The following is a 23,742-nucleotide window of genomic DNA, read 5'->3' as shown; positions in this document are numbered from 1 at the left end:
AAGGTCGGTGTGTATTTCGGGTTTCCTTTTTCCTTTTTCTTTTGATCGTAATAATAATACTTAATGAATCAACGGTACGGGTGTAAACAAGGATAAAGATGGGGGTTAGGGATTATCAACACAAGGGAATGGGCAGAACAGTTTGAGAAAGGGAAACAAGATTTTTCTTTTACACAAAAAAAAAATGTTTTTTTTTTAAATAAAAGCCATATTGCGGGTCAATTGATGACATTTACGACAACCATGGACGTTACACAAGGCTTCCCTCCTTTCCCCCACCCTTTTTTATGCTTTTACACAAATTTATTAAAATTAGCTTGTTTGTTTGTTTAAACTTCTTCCATAGAAACCACGGGCCCAAAAAACGAGAGGAATTAAACCGAAAAGTAGGAAAAAACAAACAATCGAAAAATGGAAAATGTTGAGATTTTGGGAGACCTCTACTTATTTTTGGTGGAAGATCTAAACGGGACCCGACGTAAAATGGCCATAAAGGAAAATGATAAAAAGATATCGATCGATAGGGAGAAAGAAAGAAGATGCTGAAACATGTCGGGAACGTGAGGGTCTAGAAGAAGAAGAAGAAAAAGGAGGAAGTAAAGAAAAGAACCCAAAATAAAAGAGAGAAAGTTCCCGATCGAGTCGATGATCGATCGTACACACTTGTCACACACGGGAAGATGATGTGTGGGGGGGGAGAGAGATGATGAACACGATTATTGCAACGCAGTAAATTTAGTTTTGTTTGGTTTTCTCTGGGAAACGAAACGGGGAAAGCTATTAGAATTTTTGTGTGTTTCGCGGGACATGAAATTGCTGATTGCGAAATGAATATGAAGGATCCATCTCTCGCCAATGTCTTGCCTAAATCAACGGTGTGAATGTGTGAGATGAGTTGGGAGACTTTGGTTTTTCATTCTCTAAATATTTGCTTAAGTTATTCGAGATTTCTAAAGAAGGAAAGTTCTAATTTCTTTTTCTTGAATTGTCGACTGGAATGTCTCGCGGGCTCTAATATTGATTTTAATTATACAAGGAGATGCAGTCGTTTGCCACCAGTTGGATCAGTATGCGGTTGTAAGTCGTTGGATTCAAAAGGCAAAAACAAATGGAAGAAGAATTCCGACCCAACGAATTATTTGTCCCTATTTAAAGAATTGTAAGCTAGAAAAGAGAGAGAAAAATGAAATTAAAAATCTGTCTCATAGAATGTGGTGGGAGGGTTGGATAACTTGGATTAACTTGATTGAACTTATTTATTGTTTGTGTGTGTAAATACTTATTTGATTACTTCTTCTGAACGTGTTTTACGCAAACAAACGAATGTGTTCTGGCTCTGAATTGGTTTTTTGTTTAGATTTTCTCCTGTTGGTTGGGATCGATCCATTGGAGAGACGAGAGAATATGTTTGAGGGTACCCCAGCTACGCCAGCAAGTAAATCGATTGAGATAGAAGAGAAGGATTTTATAAAAGAGAAAATGAAATGATAAATATTAAAAAATAATAATCCAGGCAGGGTTCGTCAAGATCAGGTTTGAATAAAGAAAATCGGAACAAGAGAATCAAAACGGTTACGAGAAACATTGAAAATTAAAAGGAAAAGAAAAATTTTAAATGCATTGGGAGGGGGCAGCTGCATCCAATTAAAGGGGGAAAAAATTAATAATAATAATAATAATTTAAAAAAAATAATAATAATTTCTGGATCTCTTCAACTTTACCCAGACTCGGGTAGAGAGTCAAGTCATATATTTTTCGAATCACTAGGAAAAATTTAGAGGATTTGAGATATGAATTAGTCTAAATTTTTTCAGCTGCAACCCTTGAAGAGGAAAAAGAAAATTGAGAATGGAACAAATAATCAGTCGACAAGATTTTGTTTGATTTTTCTTTTCTTTTTTTGTTTCAATGGCTGTACGACGACATTTTCGGCCATTTTCTCTCTTATTATTTTCGTTCCGTTTCTATAACTACATGACGTTTCCGCAAAATAAGAGAGAGAGATAAGAAGGTAAACGAGAAGGTGGGTGGTGGGTGTTTGGATGGAGGATTATAAAAGAACAAAAAAAAAGATAATTCATATGTAAATTGCTGGACGAATTAAGAAAATTAATTGCAATCAATTAAAAAGAGGAAGGATGGGTGGGAAACGCCCAGGGCGACGAATTCCTCATAGGTAAATCATCATCAAAAGAGAATAGTAGTAGGTAGAAATGGAGAGAGATAGAGAGAGAGAGAGTTGGGGCGGGTGTGTGAAAAAATTCAACAACGGTAGATTCAATCCACTGATATACATCAAAAAACTTATTTTTTTTGTTACATTTTTTTTGCTTTAATAAATGCCTCCGAGACAACAGACGGCGTTTTTTTGTAATTTTTTTTTTTAGCTACTTGTACTACGGGATTTCTTCTTTTTCTCTCTTGATCTTTTTGTTTTAATACTTCACATGTTTTTCTTCTTTCCTTCTACATTGGCTGTTTTCCTCTCGCCCTCCCCAGTTGAAATGGCGTAAAACATTACGTTCGATTATTTCGTATTTTGTTTTGTTTCTAAAAAGGACAAAAAAAAAAAAAGAACTTCCAAGTTCCTCCCCTCCCAAAATATGTCGGATGAAACGCTGTGTGAAATTGGAGATGATGGAGAAAGAAATAGTCGGGGGAAAGAAGAGATATAGAAAGAGACAGAAAAGACACGACAGAATTTTTGCATGGAAAGCGATAGAGGGAGACAAATAAGCATTTGAGGGGGGGGGGAACACATCCGGCATTTTTGAAATGTTCAAATGAAAAGAGAAATTTTAAAGGTGGGTGGGGTGTCGGTGGGAGTCGGATTTTTGTTTTTTAAGGTCATCGGGTAAATTTTTTTTTCGGGGACAGCGCGGGAGATTCAAATTTTCTTCCGTGATTTAAAAAAAAAATGAAAGAAAAATTAATCGAAAGCCATAGAAAACACACACGAGAAAAAAAAACATGATCATTAATAAAAACAACAACCAACAACGCAAGTACGTCCCTCTGTACACACTCAAAAGATTGGCGTCATGATTATTTTTTTTGTCTGGTTTCTTTATTTCTTTTTTGTTTTTACTTCTTTGTTATTGTCTACCTGCAAAAAGAATTTCAGAGATTCAGGAGGGAGGGAGATGGGTGGGCCAAAGAGAGAGAGAGAGAAAAAACAAATGACAAACGCCATCAAGTCGGTCCAGTCCCAAAATTGCACTGCGATTAGAGTCCCGACCGACAGCGAGAGACAATTGTGTCAAAAAATGCGATGTGGGTGTTAAATTTAACTTATTGTTTTTTTGTTTGAACCCACCGTGTTTTATGTGTATGTGTGTGTGAAAATGTGTCATAGCGAATTTCAGCTTTTAATTTAAAAAAGAGAAATGAAATGAAAAGAAAAAATACCCTTTCGTTTTAAGAGATTCAAATAGGGCGGTGTGGAGGAGGGGCGGTGTGTGTTGGGTGGCGGGAGGTGGAGGGATCCTTCAATTTTTCGCTAATTAAATGAATTGGCAGGTCGCAACGCTGTAAGCTTCGCCTCTTGATGACGGTCGAGTGTTGCTGCTCTTTCTTCTCATTTCTTCCCCTTTTGTCGCTTGGCTTCTCCGGACGTTTTCTAATAGTACGTCTCTCGCTCGACCCATCCGCCTGGATTGCGACGCAGGATGAATTTACGGCACTCGTCGTAGACGAAGATCAATATCGAGAAAGGAATGGCCGGCAGCCACCAATTGATCCTGCGAGGAGAGAAAGAGAGAGAAAGAAAAGAAGAAAGAATAAGTGGGAGAGCCAAATTAATGATCAAACAGATCACAGACGACGGTAAATGCCGGAATGGCGGGGCGTCTAAGAAACGACCACTCACTTCAAAGGGTACATGCGTAGACCCTTGTCCATGCCGGGCGTGTACGAAAGGAAGGCTGCCATGGCCGTCTCGAACAGGAGGCCAAAGTTGAGGACGTGATTGCGCATGCCTGGAAAAGAAAAGAATAATAATAATAATAATAAAAGACGTTACAACAAAAGACTTAAAAGTTAATCCAGCAATGCCAAAACTCACCCTGGTGGACGATCGAGTTGCGTCGGGTCTTGCAAATAATCAAATCGGCCCACTGCACCACGACGATCGACACGAAAAAGGCCGTGTGGCAGGTGTATTCCAATTGCTTACGGGCGTCGTAAGTCTGTCAATCATAAGGAGAGAAATTCAATATTGCCGTTGTTGCGCAAAAATTTGCGAGGCCAAGAGCCAGACAAACTCAAATGATCAAAAGGAGAAAACTAGGGAGTGAAATTCAATTTTTACCCATTCTTGTCCGTACGAGTCCTGGAGATCATTGACGGCACGCGAGTCCCAGTTCTTGCGGATGCCGAAGAGCAAGTCGGGCCGGAATCCGTTTTCGGCCATGATGACAAAGTAGACAAAGAAGCCAGCCGATGCTTGGATCATGCCGACTTGGCCGTAGGCCATGGAAATCAGCCTTTTTGAATACATCAAGGGAAAAGGCAAGTTGAAAAGGCAGTCGCAACAGGAATCAATCAATAAATCATCACATTTTCGTTTTCAATTCAAATTGTCAAGAGATCAAACAAAAAAATACAAGAAAAGCCGAGTGTTCTATCCAGCTGTTTGGACAGCTTTCAATCTCTCGACTTTTCCAAAATAATTATCATCCAAAATGTTTTGATTTAGAATTTGTTTAGTTTTCAAAATGCTCATCGAGTGTTATTTTTAGTGATATTGAAATTTAAAATTCAATTTGATAGTTATTTAAATTTTCAACGGGACTACTTCCAAAAGGAATTAAATGTGAGCAAGTCTATGACGGACAGAAAAGAGCACAAACCAATCACGAAACTAAAAAAGAAAAACAAGTTCTACCAATAAAAATAAAAGAAGATGAAGTAGATGAGAAGAAAGAGAGAAGCCACCGCACGAGAAAGAAAAAAATCAAACGGAAGAAGATGAAAGGAAGAAAAAAAACGTGTGCCAAAAAGAACCCACCAGAATATATCGATTGTTCCACAGGGGGGTAAAATGTTAAGAAAGCCGACGAGATAGATAAAGAGAGAGAGAGAGCGTGTGTTGCTGATATTACCTTTTCCTCGTATGATTCGTCAGAGAGAGCAGACGATCTTAAATCACTTAAAAATCATTTGAATTTCAAATCGACCGCCCATCAACCCTCCTAATCGCCCTTCAAAGTTTTTAAGCCCACAATTTAAATTTCCCGCCCAAACAAAAATAAAAGATAAAGTTCAAATCATAAGATCAAAACCAAAGATTCAAAGAAAATTGTTGTTGAACTTTTTTTTTTTTTTTGTCTTCTTCTCGTTACTTTTAATTGATTTTTTGAGCAACGTTACCTGTAATTGACGAGCTTATCGGTGAAAGGATTGCGTGGCTGGCGCTTCATGATATCGGACTCGGCAGCCTCGTAGGCCAAAGAGATGGCAGGCACCTAAGTGTACGGGAGCACAGGACACCGAGATACAATTCTCATTGTCCGTCATCATCTCTCTCAAACAAAAAAGCTAAGTGTAACACTAGCAAACTTCATTTCGACTCGTCTCTTTGACAAAAATCTGTACGGGGGATTCAACTACCAATCACACCCCAAACCCCCACAAACGGCCCCGCGTTTTCCAATTCTACCGTGTGCAAAACTCGACGTCAACTAACGGGTGTGGATTTTTTTTTTCTTTAAAGGGGAATTCACACTTACCTTTGGCGGGAAAATGTTCGATTCAAAAAATTGTCCGTGCTGTTTTTGTTTTCTAATTTTTGGTTTTGTTTTTAAAAATTGTCTGCCCAAAGCGAACGACAAAAGCGGATGTGGAACGTAAGAATAAAAATGGAAAACTTTCTGATCAACTATAACACCAGCCCCACACACACACACACGCACACAAACATGCCAAAAAACTAATGTAAACTAATAATATCTGAGGAAATATCAACAGCAGACACACTGAGATGTAGTAATAAGGAAGAGAAAAGGGGGATAGGAAAGAAAGAATCAGATCAAAGAAGAAGAAGAAGAATTGATGATAAAAATCATAAAATTTGGTTTTCCCGGTTTCGCGATGTGGTTGGCGGGGGGAGAAGAGACTTTCCAATTTTGTTTGTGTGTTTTGAATTTTGTTTGGTGGCTGTTGGGTGTCTTACCTTTCGTTCACCAGTTTGTCGGTGAATGGATTTCTCGGCCGACGTTTCATGATATCCGATTCGGCCTCCTCGTAGGCTAGGGAAATAGCTGGGACCTGGTAGTTGGTGGTGGTGGATGTGTGTTGCGGGTTGACGGATCAAAAAACCAAGAAAAGAACCGGGTGTGGCACAATATTCACACAGACGCGCACACAAGAGGACGGACAGAAATGTCAAAATATAAAAAAACAAAACAAAAAAACAAATCATAATTAATAACAAATGAAAAAGAGAGAAAGAGAGAGAGGGTGAAAAAGAGAGAAGAAGATTTGGGGATATATATTTAGAGAAACACAATCAACCGGACCGGCAAAATGCAATTATTTATATGTATATATATTATATAAAATAAGATATATGTATATAGGGATCCTCGAAATATATGATTTGGCCCCGGAAAGAAATCAAAGCTGATCCAGCGCTCCCATTCGCTTGTTAATAATCCCAGTCTACTTTTTTCTTGAACGTATAGAAGATACATTGAGTAGAATGACATGCTTCGTCTGATTCAACTGCAAGAGGAGGGAATCGAACGGATTGCCCGAACTAAAAAAAAGACAACAATATTACATCTTTCTTTTCTATGAGAGCTCAACGGATTGGGAACGATCAAAAAGGGAGAAAGAATGAAAAGAATTTCGGAATAAAATAAAAAACCCAAAAAGAAATCATAAAACGTTTTTTTTCTTTTTCTTTCCGAGATTGTAAAAAAAATTAAATTAAATTAAATTATTGGGGAAACACGGAGAGCGGTGACACTGAGCGGCAGCGGCCGTGCAAATTAACACATGAACAGACATGACACACCAAAAAAAGAAAAAAATCATCCGTGATTTTGTTTCCTATCCTTTTTTGGGGGGGAAGTTTGGTCCGTTTCTGATACGTTCCAGTTGGCGACGATCCATCAAACGAGTGGTGGAAAGAGGGGTGGGTGGGGGGTGAGAATGTGGGAGGCACCAATCAGGCCACAACGACATCCAATATTAAGTGTGTGTGATCCGGCCACAGTGCACAAATAAAGAAAAAAAAGGAAGCGCCCCCGGCGTGTCCGTTCGTGATTTTTTCTTTTCTCTTTTTGCCGAGCTGCTGTTGTGTCTGCTGCACTCGTTGCCAACCATTGATATTGTGGACATCCAAGAAGGGGGAGGGAACAGATATCGCGCTGCGGATTAACATCGCCAATGGGGGGAGGACAAGAGGGCGGAGCCATGCACCAACACACTGACCTGACCTGTGGTTTTCTCCTTCTGCATCATTTCTTTCCTAATTGCTTTGCACACAGCCATCCATCCCAACACTTTCTCTCTCTCTCACGCGCGCGTACACAACACGTAAAACACACACACACACACGCTGGGAATGTTATTTCGTTAAATGATTAATTTCCCAGTAGATTGGGGGATTTTTTGTTTGTTTTTGTTTTGTAATTACAACTCTTAATCTCACTCGCACAATCGCCATCCCCACCAAGAGATCAAAGCAAACCTTTCAAAACCTTTCCCGCAATCACTGATGTCAATACCTTTCATTGACTAATTTATCCTTCTTGGGACAACGGGGTGGCCGCTTCATGATGTCATTCTCGGCCGATTCGTAAGCCAAAGAAATGGCCGGAACCTAATCGGAGGTCGATGGCAAATATTTTCGGGTTTTTTGGATTTTCATTTTCATTTTTCAAATTTCCCGCAAAATTTTGAGTTTCGTTATTTTTAAATTTTTAAATTTGGTTCAAGAGATAAAATGGAAATAGCCTAGCTGGAGGGCATTGGTGTTTGATTGAGAGGTTATCTTAGAAACCAGTATAGCAGACGGGAAGTAAAAAAGATCAAGTCTTACCATGTCGGTACCCAAATCGATGCACAAGATGGTGACGGTGCCCAGCGGCAGGGGGATGTCGCAGCAGATGAAGAGCAAAAAGGGCGAGATCTCGGGGATGTTGGAAGTCAGCGTGTAGGCGATGGATTTCTTCAAATTGTCAAAGATGAGACGGCCCTCCTCAACGCCCGTCACGATCGAGGCAAAGTTGTCGTCCAACAAAATCATGTCGGCCGCCTGTTTCGAGACGTCAGAGCCGGCGATACCCATGGCAACACCTACACACAGACACAAGGAGCAAAGTCAAATAAGGAAAATGTCAACCAAACAAGAAGAAGAAGAAGAAAATCGATCGTGTCGTTTTCCCCCCCATTGAGCGGCAGCAGCACGTACCAATGTCGGCCTTCTTGAGAGCGGGCGAATCGTTGACACCGTCACCAGTGACGGCCACGATGGCGCCCAGCCGCTGGCAACCCTCGACGATGATGAGCTTCTGCTGGGGCGACGTGCGGGCAAAGACAATTTCAGTGTGGTTGCGTAGAACGTCGTCCAAGTCGTCGCTGTCCATGTCTCGGAGCTCACCGCCGTGAACGACGGCCGCCTTGGCCAGACGCTTGTCCACTTCCTCGACGGGGATGTTGAGCCGCTGGGCCATGTCCTCGACCGTTTCGTTACCCTCAGAGATAATGCCGACGGATTTGGCGATGGCTTTGGCAGTGATGGGGTGGTCACCAGTCACCATGATGACTTCAAAGGATCAAGAAAAAACAAAACAAAAGAAAGTCGTCAAACGATGGGCTCAATGCGGAAAGGAATCAAAGAAAGAAAGTTTCGTTTTTTACCTTTAATTCCGGCGGAACGGCACTTGGCGACGGCGTCGGGCACGGCAGCGCGGGGCGGATCAATCATGGAAATGAGTCCGACGAAGCGGAGTCCACTCAGCGGGAAGTTGGGATCGTCAGCGTTGAAAGCGTATCCCTTGGGGAACTTGTCCAGGGGCAGGAGAGTGTCGCAAAAGCCCAGGACTCGCTCGCCCAGACCGCCCAGCTCCATGTAGGCCGTGTTGAAAGCGTCCCTCATCTCGTTGTCCAGCGGCTTCTCAACGCCGTTGAGCAGGATCGTCGAGCAAACGTCCAGGATACGCTCGGGCGCTCCCTTCATGGCCAAAAAGTAGCGGCCGTCGTTTTTGTCCTCATTGTCGTGCAGCGACACCTGGTACTTGTTGGTTGAGTTGAACGGAACTTCGCACACCTTCTTGTTGCGGGCCCGGATGGCCATGGCCTCGCCAGTGGCCAGCTCGATGCACTTGAGCAGAGCGGCTTCAGAGGCATCGCCGTTGACTTCGCGTTTCAAAATGGGAATGTTGTCCTGGCCGGGCTTGAATTCAGCGCGGCTGCACAGTCCAGCAACGCGGGAGAGAGCCTTCCAGCCGCTGCTCGTCTTGTCGTACTGGGCACCTGCAATTGTACAAATTGAATTTTATTAGTCATCATCCATTTGGCAATCAATTGTGAAACAAATTATACCGGATTGATCTTCAGTAGTGTCGGCCTCGATAATCTGCCCGTCGAACCACATGTGGGCAACGGTCATCCGGTTCTGAGTCAAAGTGCCCGTCTTGTCTGAGCAGATGGTGGACGTCGAGCCAAGAGTTTCGACGGCTTCCAAGTTCTTGACCAGGCAGTTCTTGCTGGCCATGCGCTTGGCCGTCAGCGTCAAGCAGACGGTGACGGTGGCGAGGAGACCTTCCGGCACGTTGGCCACGATGATGCCGATGAGAAAGATGACGGCGTCCAGCCACTGGTATCCAAGGATGAGGGCGATGACGAAAAAAGTGACGCCGAGGAAGACGGCCACTCCCGTAATCAAGTGGATGAAATGGGCAATCTCACGGGCGATGGGCGTCTCTCCAGAGCTCAAACCGGATGTCAAACCAGCAATGCGACCCATCACCGTGTTGTCGCCGATGCTGATGACGATGGCGCGAGCGGTACCTTTGATTATAATCAAACAAAAAATAATAAAAACACAAATTCATTTCTTTCCTTCCTTCCGGGCAATTCAAATGATTTGATTCTCACCTTCAACGGCATTGGTGGAGAAGAAAGCCAAGTTCTTGGTCTCGAGCGGATTTTCGTTGGTGAATTCGCTGCTGCGGCTCTGCGGTTCAGACTCGCCCGTCAGCGACGAGTTGTCCACCTTGAAGCTGCGGGCCTCGATGATGCGGATGTCGGCCGGAATGCGGTCGCCAAACTTAACTTCGACAATGTCGCCGATGCAAATCTCCTCGGCCTTCATCGTCTGCTTGAGACCCTCGCGCACCACGACGGCGTACTGCGGCACCATGTTCTTGAACGACTCCATAATCTTGTTGCTCTTGCTCTCCTGGTAGTAGGAGAAGACGCCCGTCACCACCACCACGGCCGTCAAAACGATGCCCAAGTACAACTGCACACACAAAAGAAGGAGAATTGTTTTATTATTGAACATTTCAATTGATTCTGGTGGCCATTAAAAATGCAGCCGCTGCAGCACTATTTCCGTCAATCGCATAGCCATTTGTCCAGGGCCCCCAAAAGCCGGTCGCCTAGGCAACCCGACTTAAATATTCATAGCGACGACGACAACACAGGACCTTGTTTGTTATCGATTGAAAGAGACAACACAACGAGACTTTTTTCCTATTTCTGGATGGGATGGGATGGAAAAAGTTGGGAAAAATAGAGCGCCATCATCGAATTTGTTCCGTCACATCCATCATCCGCGCACTGGAGGCCAGTGGGAGACGGAGGAACAAGTGGAGCTAAACGGCGGTTGCAAAAGAAGAAGAAGAGGAAGAGGAGGAGAGAAAAAAAAGATGGCCGAATAAAAAGGAGAAGATGGAGAAGGAGGAGACACATACGTTGTCGCCGAGGACATCCTCTTCGGTGCTGACTTCGATCGAATAGGCGACGAAGCAAAGGATGGCTCCGACCCAGAGAAGCATGGAAAATCCGCCAAAGAGGTTCTTGCAGAATTTCACCCATTCCGGCGTCGTTTTCGGCGGCGTCAGGGCATTGGGGCCGTCGCGCTCAAAGATGGCCTTAGCTTGCGCTGTAGTCAAGCCCTGCAAATAATAATAAAAAAAAAAAAAAAAAAACGATGAAATATATAACAAAATGGCAGCCAAAAAACCAAAAGGGGTTTAGCGCATTAAAACAACAACAAAATGGCCGATGACGGGTAGTGTTGGGACTAAACATGAGCTGCTTTGCTGTCCAATAGTCAAACCAGCTGAAAAAGAGTTTGTCCAACAGTCGTTGGGTGTAGTAAGGCTTTGCGCCCCACTCCCGTCACAAAAATGGACTTTTTCTGATCTTGTTAGGGAGTCATCATAAGAGCTGAACATCACGTGTGTGTGTGTACCTGACTCCCGCGGCCGAACGGAGCACACACAAATAAAGGAGGGAAAATATATATTTAAGTCGCCGGCCGAGCCCCCTCTCTCCTGTCAGGGGTCGACATGGCAACCAACACACACACACACACACGCATAGAACTGGGTGCCCATTTTTGCTCACGCCCTTAGTCGAGTCGAGGACGATCTAGACCCGCCGCCACAAGGGGCTTCTCATCGATCCACGCAACGAAACGAGGAGGCAAAACTAGGAGCCGCCGATAGGAGCTCCTAGCAAGTCTGGGCAAACTGGCACACCCACTGCATCATTCACGGCGATGGGGAGGGAAGGAAGAGAGAGGTGGAATGGGGTTGGCTGGGGGTAGTGGTAGTGGTGGCAAAAGGAAAGACGAAAGATATCGTGTGCGTGTGTGCCATTTGCCATCTGGTACCTAAGAAAAACCGTTGTGGGCTGGATGTCATCGATAAATAGGGAAAATGGGAGACACACACAGACGGACGGACGGACAGACAAAAGAGAGAAAATTTACCGTCTCGGGATTGGTGCCCAGTCGTTGGTAGAGCTCCTCGATGGGAATCTTGTGGTCGTCGATGTCCAATTCCTGCTTCAACTCGTTCATGTCTTTGCCCTTTTTGGGTCCTTTCTTGCCAGGAGCCGCATCCTTTCGCCGATACTGCACAGAAGAATAGAAACAAAAGAAATAAAGGGGTTAGAGCGAACACATTTCCATTTTCCCAAAAGTTTGCGACCGACGTAGAAGGAAAAAAAAAGTTTTTCAACTTCAAAGGACATTCGACTAATTCGATTGGGCCACGCTCCGACGGTTTGTCAAACGAGCTGGTAACAGAAGAAAGTTGAGGCCCAAGACTTTTGTGACCATCCCAGCTCCTGATCAATTTTTTTTTTCAAAATAATTCAACGCCCACGCCAACACGGCCGGACATTGTGGGCGGAGTTGACTTTTTTCTTTCACATTTACCTTGGCAGCACCATCGGCTCGGAGGCAGTCATCGGGTAAGGTGGCTGTGGTAGCCGTCCGGTACGAATCCGCACGACCGTACTAAAGGGACGGACACGTCATTCCAGTCCAGGCATTTGTAGGGGGGGATTTATGTACGGCAGGCGAATTAGGCAAACGAGGCAGGCAGGTTCAGGCAAAACGGCAACAAAAATAATCAAACATAAAAAGAAAAAGGGTGAATAAAATCATAAAATGATGAGTTCAAACATTTTTACAGGCAAACACATAACTAAAGAAAATCATAAAGAAATGGTGGCAACATTCCAGGAAGACTAGCCGACATGTTACATATAAATACCAACCCGTTTTTAAGATTTGATTTTCTTTCAAATAAATGGCTCATTTCATTCATTTTTTTTTTATTTTCAGAAAATGACGGGCGTCTATTTTTGGGGGCGCCAATTTCGAAAGCAATCAACATTTTCCGGAATCTTGCGATACGTTCGTCGTCGTGACGCAAGAAATGTTGGAAATGTTGGTGGAAATGTCGAAATAGGATGGAGTGAACCAACAGTCTCGTGGTTGGTCTGTACATGGTGGAGATATAAATACAAGGAGCGACGGCCCAGTGCTCCTGCTAGTGCTACTACTACAACAGTGTGACCGGAATCTATGCCAAAAAATCGGGAATGGCGCAAACATAGGACAGCTGGACGGGCTGCCACCGAGATATCCTATCTTTAGACTTATCCCCCATCTTTTCTGGTGGATTTGTGGTTCCGTGGTAGAGACGAGAGACGGTTCGGGAGAAAGAAAAAAGAAAAATATGTTTCATCATCTCCGACACTCACGACTTAAGAAATAAAAAATAAACTAGGCGAAAAACGAAGCCGCCACTTGTCTGGGACCCCCTTGACGTTCGTCAAAGACCTTCCCAACAACACCTGTCCCCCCTTCTCCTCCGTTTGGGGGCTCCTTGTCCAAACAAACGAAGCTCATGTCAAGTCTAGATGCTCTCTCCCGCCAACCGTAAATCAAGTTACAGCTTACAGCTCGAGTGCAGCAGCAGGGGAAACCGAGATAGATAGGCCATCGCCATCATCATTAAGAGACAAGAAAGAAAGAAAAGGGACTCTCCTATATTTATCAAAAGTCTTTTAGACTTCTTCTTTTTTTGGCTGCTACCCCCCTTCTTTTTTCACCAATCGGAATGAACTTTGGCCGTCGCTCCAAATAGAAAATACAAAAATCATCGGTGTGTATGTGGGGGGGTTTGACCTTCCCGATGATGTCACACGTGAAAATCAAATAAGTTCTTTTTTTTTTCTTTTCGTGCGGGCTCCCTCAATCGATTCACTGGACGGGCTTCGTTATTTCTCCCGACCGAAATGTGCAACGACTCGCTAACTAAGAAGGCGACAGAGGTCCAACGGGGGGGTTTGTGATTGCACACACACACTACACTACACTACAAGGGCACACAATGTATAGTACTTGTGTACCGTATTTATACAACCCCTTGCACAACTGTACATACATATACGACAACCCGTACAACAACGACAGGGCGCGACAGACGGGAGAGAAACACGCCATCCAACTATCCACCGTCACAAGTAATGATTACCGTCGCGTTACCATGGAGATTTGGATACAAAGTTTCGCTCGAGTTTCTTTCAAATTTTTTTATTTTGATTTCACCCAGGAAAAGGAGAAAAATGAAAAGAAAAAACGAAAAACTACTTTTGATGATGGTTCGTGAGTGAGACACGGAGCACGCAAACTCTACCGGGAACCAAAAAAAAAAGGGGGGGTGGGGGGGTGTATAGAGTTAGTTCACATAATCGAATTCGAATGCAATGCAATCAAAATCAAACGCAAAGTCCAAAGAAGAAAAAGAAAAACGAAAAAAGGGTTTTTAAAAAATGTGTTCTTTTACCTCCGCCATGATTGAAGATTTTAGATAATCACCGCTGGATTATTATTTCAGACGATACAAAATAATGATATTCGACTTGAATTTTTCCTCCCCAAGAAATTGCAGGGGGATCGAAAAATGAGTTAAAAAGGCACCACCCACACACAAGTCACAATTTTGTATGTATTCCTTGATCGAGTTTGAAGCAGTTTTCAATCAATTCTTTTTTCCAAGTAGCCAATAAGTTAGAAAAAAAAATGTTCAATCTCTCTCGACTGCCGGCCCACACAATAAAAACACACTCGCACACAGACGAGAAACCCCACCGAAACAGCCGACACCAAACGAAGAAAAAAGTTCCTTCTTTTTCTTCCTTATTCTTTTTTCCTTTTCGATTTGAGGGATTTTTTGATTAAATTTCTAAATCGACAAACGACTGGCCGAGCAGACGACTCCGGCACGACTGACCGACTTTGCAGTAGTTTTTCCGTCCTGAAAACCCTACAGAGAGAGACTGGGGCGGCAAAAAATGGTGTTCCTCCCTTTCTCTCTCTCTCTCGTCTATGCGGAGCTCCTCCCGGTCTTTGCGCACACGCACCAGGATCGCCAAGAGAAAAGACAAAAGGGGGTGAGCACGACACCAGATTGCGCCATCGGCGCACTCTCCGACCGAACAAAACGCCGGCCAGAGCCAAAAGGGGCAAAAGGAAAAAGGGAAGGAAACTTCCAATTCTTTGCCATGGTAACAATCAACTCGAGGCAAAAAGAGAAAAATATAATAAATAAAATCATCTTCACTTATCTTTCCTACATCAAATGTAATCATAAAAAAGGGGGGGGGATAAAATGGAGATAAAAAAAGAATTCGAAAAATTCGGTTATTTCGCTATCGTGTTCCAGCGGCCGGTGTGGCCTCAACGAACCAAAAGGACCCACGATGATGAAATAAGAGCACTACGAGAGGGGGTTTATTAATAGCCCACTATTTCTTTCTTATTTGGGGGCGGCCTAGTTTATTATTCCTCCTCGTCTTCTCTCTGTGTGTGTGTGCATCTCTCGTTTATCGGCCGGCGCACACACAAATTCTTTGCCAAAATCAAACAAACACACAGGGTAGATGAGAATAAGAGAAAAAGAAAGTACAAGATGTGGATCTATCGGATAGAAAAACGACGATATCCCCGCGCGCACACACAAACATGGCGTACTCAAAAAAGGCATGTTCTTCTTCTCACAACTCGATAATAAATAAATAAAAATGAGCTGACGCAGAGAGAAGAGAGGAAGGAGGATCTATCGTGTTCCTGCTTGCAGCAGCTTCTTCTTTCCCATGTTGCCCACTAAACAAAAAACGAAAAAGCTTTTGTTTTGTTTTCTTCTTCTTCTTTTCCCTTCTGTCAATTTGACTTTTGAATCCGATTCGAGACATGGGACCGCGAGGATTTCGCAGATAAATAAAAAAAAAAAACTAAAAGAACAAAAAAGGAACAAAAGAGTTTTTCGATGAGTTTGCAGTGTACAGAAAATTGATATTCCACCAAAAAGCCCCCTACCCACCCAACGGAAGAAAAGAGGATCGATGGCGAGCCCTGGCGCCATTCCAACTCGATTTTTCAATGCAGACCAACCACCCAGTCAGTCAGTCGGTGTACAAAACTACCAAGGAATCCTCTCAAGATGGTGGCGGGATCCTTTTTTTTCTTTCAAAAATAAATCTTTAGACAAGTGAAATGGGCAAAACTTCAAGTTGTTCAACAAGGACCGAGGAAAATAGTTTCCTTCTCGTTATATGTTTAGACGCTATAATGTTATGTCATGTGGAACGGAACGACGGGTGCGGCGGAACTCAGAAATGGGAAAAAAATCGGGCGGCACCAGCAGACGGAATCAATCTAAATAGGGAAGAATTCGATCCTGCCCCCCCCCCATTTTTACATCTTTGGCATCCATCTACTTGCAATCGATTTTCTTCTTCTTTTGACGCCATTAGGAGCGTCGAAATAAACAAGTGAAATAGTTTGGCGTGTGTAGGGGGGGGGGGATAACGCGGGGTGGCTGGGTTAAAATAAAAAGAAAGGGCGATGCGATTGTCAGGTTTCTCGCTGATTGGATCAAGTCTAAAGAGGGAAAAGAGTCTAGAATTTCCACGATCCCAATCCCGAGGACTGCATAACCCACAGTCGGGAGCCCGTTTGTTTCGCAAACCCAGTGAAACGGGACGCCATCTGACGGGAATAGTGTTACCAGTCATTCTCTCTCTCCATCTCTTCTTTCTTTCGATTCTCCTTTTTTATTATTTCTTTTTCACGCTCAGATATAAAAAGAAAAAGTGGAGAAAAAAGAAAAGATTCCCATCCGCCGGATCAAACACGCAGAGATGAGTTCACAAGCTGCTGCTGCTGCTGCCGGAGAGCTAGTGCTACTACTACTATTATACAACTGCTGGGCCTTTTTCTATGAAGCAAATGGATTTCCGTCTAGAAACTTCGTGTCCCGATAAGTCTAGTGATGATACATCCTTCGATCCTCTTCCCTATTCTTTTGTCCTTTCTTTTCTTTCTTCTTCTTCTTCTTACTGCCTTTTGAATCTTCTCTCTCTCTCTCGTCCGATTTTCTCGCAAGCTTCCGGGCCCCGCTTGTTATCCGATGGGAACAAGCTGCTAGACAGATAAAGCTTCAAATCAACAGCGATGGAAGAACAAAACAAAACAAAAAAAGGGGGAGAAGAGAAAAGATAATAAATAAATAAATAAAATCCACACAGTCTATAAAAGGGGCCGGTTTTGACAGATTGGCACTCAGCCGCTCCCCCCTCCTGACGTCAAAACTTTTTTTTGTTTCTTTCCCGTTTCGTTCGCAAAAGTTTCTTTCCTTTTTTATTGTTACGATTATTTGAAAATGTTTTGTTTGAGCAGACAGGGTAGCCAATAAAAGAAAAAAGGGGGCGACACTGTCACATGCCGACTGAATATGCAAAACGCCATGAAGAGGAGAAAGAATCATCTGATTTGAAAAAATGAAATTCTGCACTTCCCCAAAAAAAATAAGATATCGACGAGTGGGGACGACATCAATCGGGGGGCGCTTGTGTTTCATTTCCATTCTTCTTTGACGCCACGGTGGATAAAAGAAAATAAGAACCTCACAATTCCACCGGATGGAACAAGAAAAGAAGAAGAAGAAAAAAACCCTCCGCACATATTTATACGAGACGAAAGGGGCGGCGAGAGAGAGAGAGTCGGCGAAAGGTTTTTATTGATCCTCGGGAGGGAGCCCAGCGTGTGTGCCTCTGCACGCTATCTAGAGTGAAGAAGAGTCATAATGTACCACACATATAGGAGGAGCTTCGAGCGGTGGAGGGAGGAGCCATCCGCTCAACGGCTCGACTCTTAGACTTGTATCACAACAGCTAGTACTGTAGACAATACCCTCCGCCCGTGTAATAGACACAAGAGAGATCCTCATACACTGGGACTCGGACCCATTTCACTCCTTTTGGCCGCTCCCATCTGGGGTCTAGAATTCTTCATCCGTCAAAGAGAAGCTGCTCCTTCATCCGTCACAGATTCACGTTCACGCAAAATGTGAAAGAAAATGAGCCCAGTCCACACTAACCAAGACACACACACAGTGGACCTCAGTTCTTTTTTTTGTGTGTGTGTCGCTTTCCTCCTCATTTCACGCCGGTCCAGTCACTACTACCCAAAGAGCCGGAGGGGAGGAGGAGGCCAAGGATCGATTACACAGAGAAGAAGGAAAAAAAAAGTAGTTGCGGCAGTAACTCACACATACGATGGATTCCTTTTTTTTTAAGGGGGGTTGTTGTTTCCTTACTTCTTTAGTGGCAAGAGGAGGCGGGATCTATTTGACATTTTATGTTGTACACATGTCCAGCAGCTGATCACTCGCGTTGCATCAAGGGCGAAACAAAAATAAAAGGAAACCCTTGCGATGGGATCCTGCAAGACAAAAAGAACCCAAGATGCGTGTCTTCCACCGCAGGATCAATGTCTGATGAAGAGTCCACCGTCGTCGTCATTAAGAGAAAAGTGGTTGGGAGGGGGGGGATAGTGCCGGCTCGTTAGGTTAGGATCGATGTCGAATGGCTCTTTCCCCATTCTTCCTTTTCCCAATCGACGACGCCGCAATTGGATTCAATTCGAATAGTTATCGATTCAAAGGATTGATTCGTCCATTTCAATAAAGAGAAATGAAAGAAGAAGAAAAAGTATTCTGTGGCATATTAACGGAATCATCCGGTCTGATGTGCTAAAAGGAATAAAAGAGAAAAAGGAACTGAACGGACCCAATTTTCCGATCCTTCCTCTTTCTTTTTTCTTCTTTTTGACAATGGCCGGGTGACCTAATCGATCAGGGAGACTGGAGCGGAACTGGTTGGATTCTTCTTTCTTTCCTGCTCCTTGTGTGTGTGTGTTCATGGAACAAATCATTCGGACGGGAATTCTCGACAAATATTTGCTTGAGCTGGGATGAGACGATGATGAAACACGATACAAGACGGACTAGCGTGTTGTATATGGACACACACAATCGGGAATCTTTTCACCCACCCACCACCCCAAAAGTCTCTCAAGACTTTTCTTTCGTGTCTCACTCCGGTCTGGAAAATTCGATTATCGCCCCGGCTATGCACATACTAAAAAAACTCTCGGGGCGTCTATTTCTAGTTTCAACTGCTGTGCAAAAATGTCCAGTAAGTCCCAAAGAGACTTATTTATTTTTTTCTCTTTTCTCCCTAAGCCATAAAACACATAACAACGTGACATAACAGGACTTATTACATGTGCAATTGTTTCCCCCCCCCCCCCCACCATCCGCTTTCTCTATCTGCCTTGTGTTCCGGCCTCTTGTTCCGGAGGGCTGCTGTCCTGCTTCCTATTCTTCCGCACAACAATGGAGGGTAGGACTTGGCCTTTTTTTTTCCTTATTCCCAAACAAAACAATCGCAATTGTTCAGAGTGTATCAAATAAGACAGGTAGAAAAACAATAGTCGCTATTCTCCGGTTATTCATTTACCATTTTCCCACATGTTCAGACTTTTTTTTGTTTTCGGTTTTTTACTGCCCCCCACCAGACATAAACACAAATCTTTCCTTCTAGTTTTGTTTTTCGGATAATATACAAGGACCTTCACTTTACTTCGAGAACAAACAAACAAAACTTGCTTGGCGCAGAGTCCTTGAATGACTTTTAGGGATCTCAATTTTTATAGCCCAGTCCCCCACTTTGCAAGTGATTTTCTGCGACTCAATTTTCAGCCACTGGACAAACTTATCAACTCGCACAAGGGCGTGGCGGAATTGTTCTCCTGATAGAGGTCTCAAGAGGTCAAACTTGGGGACCGAAAAGAAAATATAGACTGAAAGGATCTTTTAGTCCTTTTAGTTTTTGAGGTCAACGATATGGAAATAACTCGCTGGCGACGTGGAGACCACTGAAAAGAACAATAATAGACCACTGAGGGAGGGTGTAGAGAGAGATAGAGGATCAAAAAATGTGGCGTGTAGGTGACCTATCATTTCCCCCAGAGAAATGGGGGAAAAATCGCCACCCAAATAAAAACAAAATGGACTTTTTACAGAGGGAGAAAACTGGTTCCGTCTGGAAAAACCCTGAAAAAATATCAAATAACCCCTCGAAGATTGTAAAAGACGTAGATATACTTTTAAAGATAAGCTGTCTATCTTGTCTCTTTGCCTTCCCATCACCACAAGATGCTTTGAAGTTTGGGTCTTGTGCAAAGTCAGGAGAATCCTCTTGTCCGAATTAGGCAAATGAGGTCACGATCGTGTGAAGGATCAGTTCCCTATCCGTTTCTCTCTGCGTAACGAACGAAGAGAAGCCCAATCGGATTTTGAGTTTCTTGGCTGACCAAAAAAGAAAAAAATCCAAATTGGAACCACCACCACCACCGACGCCATATGTCTTTTGATGACGATAATCAAAACTCGATACGACTACTGCTCAAACATTTTTTTTCTTTTTTCGACTGCGTGTGTTTCTTTAACAAGAGCTGGGATCTAAGTTTAGAAATGTTCCAAGGAATCGAGTGCCAAAAAAATGAAACCCCCAACATCCTACACGCTATACTTCTCTAGAGTTGGTTGAAAAACAAACCGAAAAAATTCGTTGATTTATTCTAGCGGAACCGGAGAAAATTTTCTGGGTTCCCAATTTCCCCCCAACATCTTTTTTGTCATGTCATTGGCTGTGAGAGAGTTCCAGGTGGCGTTTATTCGTAACAAAAAGAGAAAAAAGCGGAACGTCAAAACCAATGACGGTCGGATGGCCCTTGTCAAATTGTTTTTCATTTCTGCATCAAACAACTAAACTCTTTTTTCTTTTGCTTAAGAAAAATAGGTGACGACTGTCTATGCGGTGTGTGTAGCTTTGGGTTAAAAAGTGCAGACAGTTTCGCTCCTTTAAGAATATATAGAGTCCCACACAGTCTGAGTGTACCTTTAAAGACGGGCCTCGACGGACGGATCAATACTACCCGGAGTCATACAAGAGAGAAAAAGAGAGGGAACGAAAAGGTCAACGGTAGCGGCGACGGCGCGTCAGAGTCTGCCCAGACACACACGCACGCACCGGCTAGGCGGCGTTGGGCTCCTATTTCTGCTGGATAGACTTTGCCAGACTCGAAAAGAAGGCTTTTTCGATCAATAGCAAGTACTACTACTACTTCGACTACTACACTACACTATTTCAAGCATCGGACATGATACCACGACGGGCCATTGGCTTCACAAGAGGCCCCATACTTTTCTGTTTCCCTTTGCCTATTTCTCCACATGGGCCGACAGAAATGTATCGGGAAGACGCACAAAATATTGGGCCTTAAAGAATGATGGCAGGCAATTTAGCCCCGATTCGATTTCTATTCAATTCAATCTGCTCCTTTCTAACTTTGGCTGAGATTGCAAACGAAAATATCTAGAAAATTTAAACTGAATTAACTTGAAAAAATTGAAAGAAAAAGATCATAAAAAGATCTATCGATCGATCGTTGGTACAAGGCCCGATAAACTGGTAATGAAATCATCATAATAATCATAATCATAGAGAGAAAGAGAATCGATAGTACAACGACGTAACTCCCCTTCTTCTTTTACGAACAAGTTATTTATCGGCTTCGTTCCTTTTTCCCGGAGCTGTATACTACTACATTACTGGGCGATGAATCAATACATGGAAAAGCCTGACGACAAGACAATAACGACCAACCGAATCAAACGCTCCATCGAGTCGAAACGCCGAGGGAAACCAATCACACCTTTTTCATCATCGTGTGTTTTGCTGACTGACTTTTACCCCCCACTCCCAAAACTCACGTTGATTGTAATCTATCTGGCTATAGCATGAGGTGTATAATATCATCGGAAATCTACAGCTAAACTTCTCAATGAGTAATAGGATACAGAGAACTTTTGGGAAAAATAAGAGCAGCAATTGCTTCGACACACGCAAAGGTAAAAATTGAATATCATTTTCCCGTGAAATGGCCGAAATGTTACACCATATAAAACGAACATGCGTGGACACACGTATTTCTCAACGAGAAGAAAACAGGGCGTTGGTATACCAAACAGCCCCCGGCTACAGTGTGTTTGAACTGGGGGACAGAAAAAATAGCGTTCTTTTTTTCAAAAATAACATCGATACAGGTATGAATAAATTCCTGCATGAAACCGACTAGCCCTCCGACAATTCAATCGACACTTTGCAGGTGACCCAGAGATGGGAAAATTATAATTCGACCACCTCGTCGATGCAGATAAACTGCTGAATCAACACGAAACGAAATTGGCACAAAATAGCACAAATAACTCGAATAAAAAGGAAATAATTTCAAGAGTAACTTACGTCTTCCATCCTTCCCTTGGAGGCCATCTTTGGAAACGACTTTGAAGAGACGTTGCCGGATCGAAGCAATTGGATCCTCAGCAATGGGCGGTGCGCGTCTTATATTTTTTGGCGCGCGCGCCGGTCTACCCTGAGGGACTCGGTCACCCCTGGCAACCGAAATTGATTTCCACTCGAGGGTGTAGATAAAAAAATATTAAATATTATTTGAAAAATATTTTAAAAATAATTTTGAAAAAAAAAATTGAAGGGGCCAACAAAAGAAGACGAAAAAAAAAGGGTTAATGGTTCGAATGTTTATTGAAAGGATTTCCCAACCAAATAATAAGTTAAAGAAGTGATAAGAGGTGGGCATATAATATTGCTGGATGAATGTTATCTGATGCGGGTGTCTGTGTGTCTATTGTCAACAGAGGGAGGCAATACAGTAGGAGCCGACGACAGCCCCAGATAACATGTACACACACACATAACCTAGTGCTATATAGTTGTAGGCTGCAGATGCGGAGAGCACTTAATCAATAGTTCAGAGCGCATCGCTAGGGCGTCCTCAATGTTGGAATTCTCGGTCGACTGGAGTGTAAACGAATAGGATTCTTTTCGTCTATAATCAGTCGGCACGATAATCCGCCTTCATTTCCAAGCCCCGAGGCGTGATTGTGCATGCAAAACCCCACCAACGCCGCTGTCGACGACAACGTAATGAAGATTGACATTCATAACGAATATAATAACGTCCAACTAATTAAGATGGAAATGGAATTCATTCCTCCGTGTGAGTCATTGTGCAGAGTCAAAACCTCATACGACATCAACAAAAGAGTAAAAACAGCAATGCTGGAAGGGGTTGTCGTTCCACATACACTAGTTCGGGACGTGCTAAAAAGTTATGAACCTGTCCGAAAATCCCTCCCACTCTTGAAAGCTCTCATTTCCGTAACGGGCGGGCTATTCACTCTCCATCGATGACGTCAATGGTACTTTATGGCACCCTAACCGATACAGGCTGTATATTCTGACTGTACACAGCTGACTGTATATGCTGCTATAGCTGAGCCTTGCGCATACACACACAGTCTCGAAAAAAGTATAGACACGGTGAATGCACATGGTGGTGTTCTCTCTCTCTTTCCAGCTCGATCCTTGCCGTCAGATATGGCATCGGGAGTTCGCTCGGCGTGAATAGCCTCGTGCTGAAATTATTGATCGTCCCCGGGCTGGATCGTCGTCGTCCATCGATTAACCTTACCCGTTCCTCAACACACACACACACACACACACACACACATATAAGAAAAAGACAGAGAGAAAAAAGGGCTTGTGCACAGCACAGTCGACCCGGCAGCTCGTTTTCATTCTTTCATAAGCTGGAAAGTTATATTCGGTTTCGGCGGGCGGGATAAGGATAGGCGAATGTTTGTATGTGTGTATATATATGTAGTAAAGGGATACCAGGGCTTTTTTTTTTCTCGCTGGGAATAAACAAACTGCTGCAGTTAAGGACGCGAATATGTATATGAACAGTATATATACACAGCAGCATCACTGGC

The 23,742-nt window shown here is 43.4% G+C and overlaps 1 protein-coding gene across 6 annotated transcripts; it reads right to left on the bottom strand.

The window, feature by feature from the left end:
• Positions 1 to 333: 333 nt before the first annotated feature.
• On the bottom strand, positions 334 to 22,298 carry LOC124315125 (sodium/potassium-transporting ATPase subunit alpha-B-like). 6 transcript variants are annotated; one of them, XM_046780562.1, is made up of 14 exons: positions 22,193 to 22,298; positions 12,405 to 12,485; positions 11,955 to 12,098; positions 10,930 to 11,133; positions 10,109 to 10,475; positions 9,554 to 10,021; positions 8,870 to 9,484; positions 8,421 to 8,774; positions 8,049 to 8,305; positions 7,735 to 7,829; positions 4,311 to 4,485; positions 4,065 to 4,188; positions 3,870 to 3,978; positions 334 to 3,741 (listed from the first exon to the last, which is right to left on the bottom strand). In XM_046780562.1, the coding sequence occupies exons 1-14, from the start codon at positions 22,217 to 22,219 to the stop codon at positions 3,621 to 3,623; spliced, it is 3,141 nt and encodes a 1,046-aa protein (XP_046636518.1). In that variant the 5' UTR covers positions 22,220 to 22,298; the 3' UTR covers positions 334 to 3,620. The 6 variants fall into 6 exon arrangements, with proteins under 6 accessions (XP_046636518.1, XP_046636517.1, XP_046636519.1 ...); XM_046780561.1 differs by lacking the exon at positions 7,735 to 7,829 and adding an exon at positions 6,174 to 6,268; XM_046780563.1 differs by lacking the exon at positions 7,735 to 7,829 and adding an exon at positions 5,372 to 5,466.
• Between the last annotated feature and the right edge of the window lie 1,444 nt (positions 22,299 to 23,742).

The sequence above is a fragment of the Daphnia pulicaria genome, chromosome 11, assembly GCF_021234035.1.
Source record: "Daphnia pulicaria isolate SC F1-1A chromosome 11, SC_F0-13Bv2, whole genome shotgun sequence".
NCBI classification, from domain to species: domain Eukaryota; kingdom Metazoa; phylum Arthropoda; class Branchiopoda; order Diplostraca; family Daphniidae; genus Daphnia; species Daphnia pulicaria.
The sequence above is the reverse complement of the archived record's forward strand: the minus strand, read 5'-3'. Positions and strand labels throughout refer to the sequence as shown.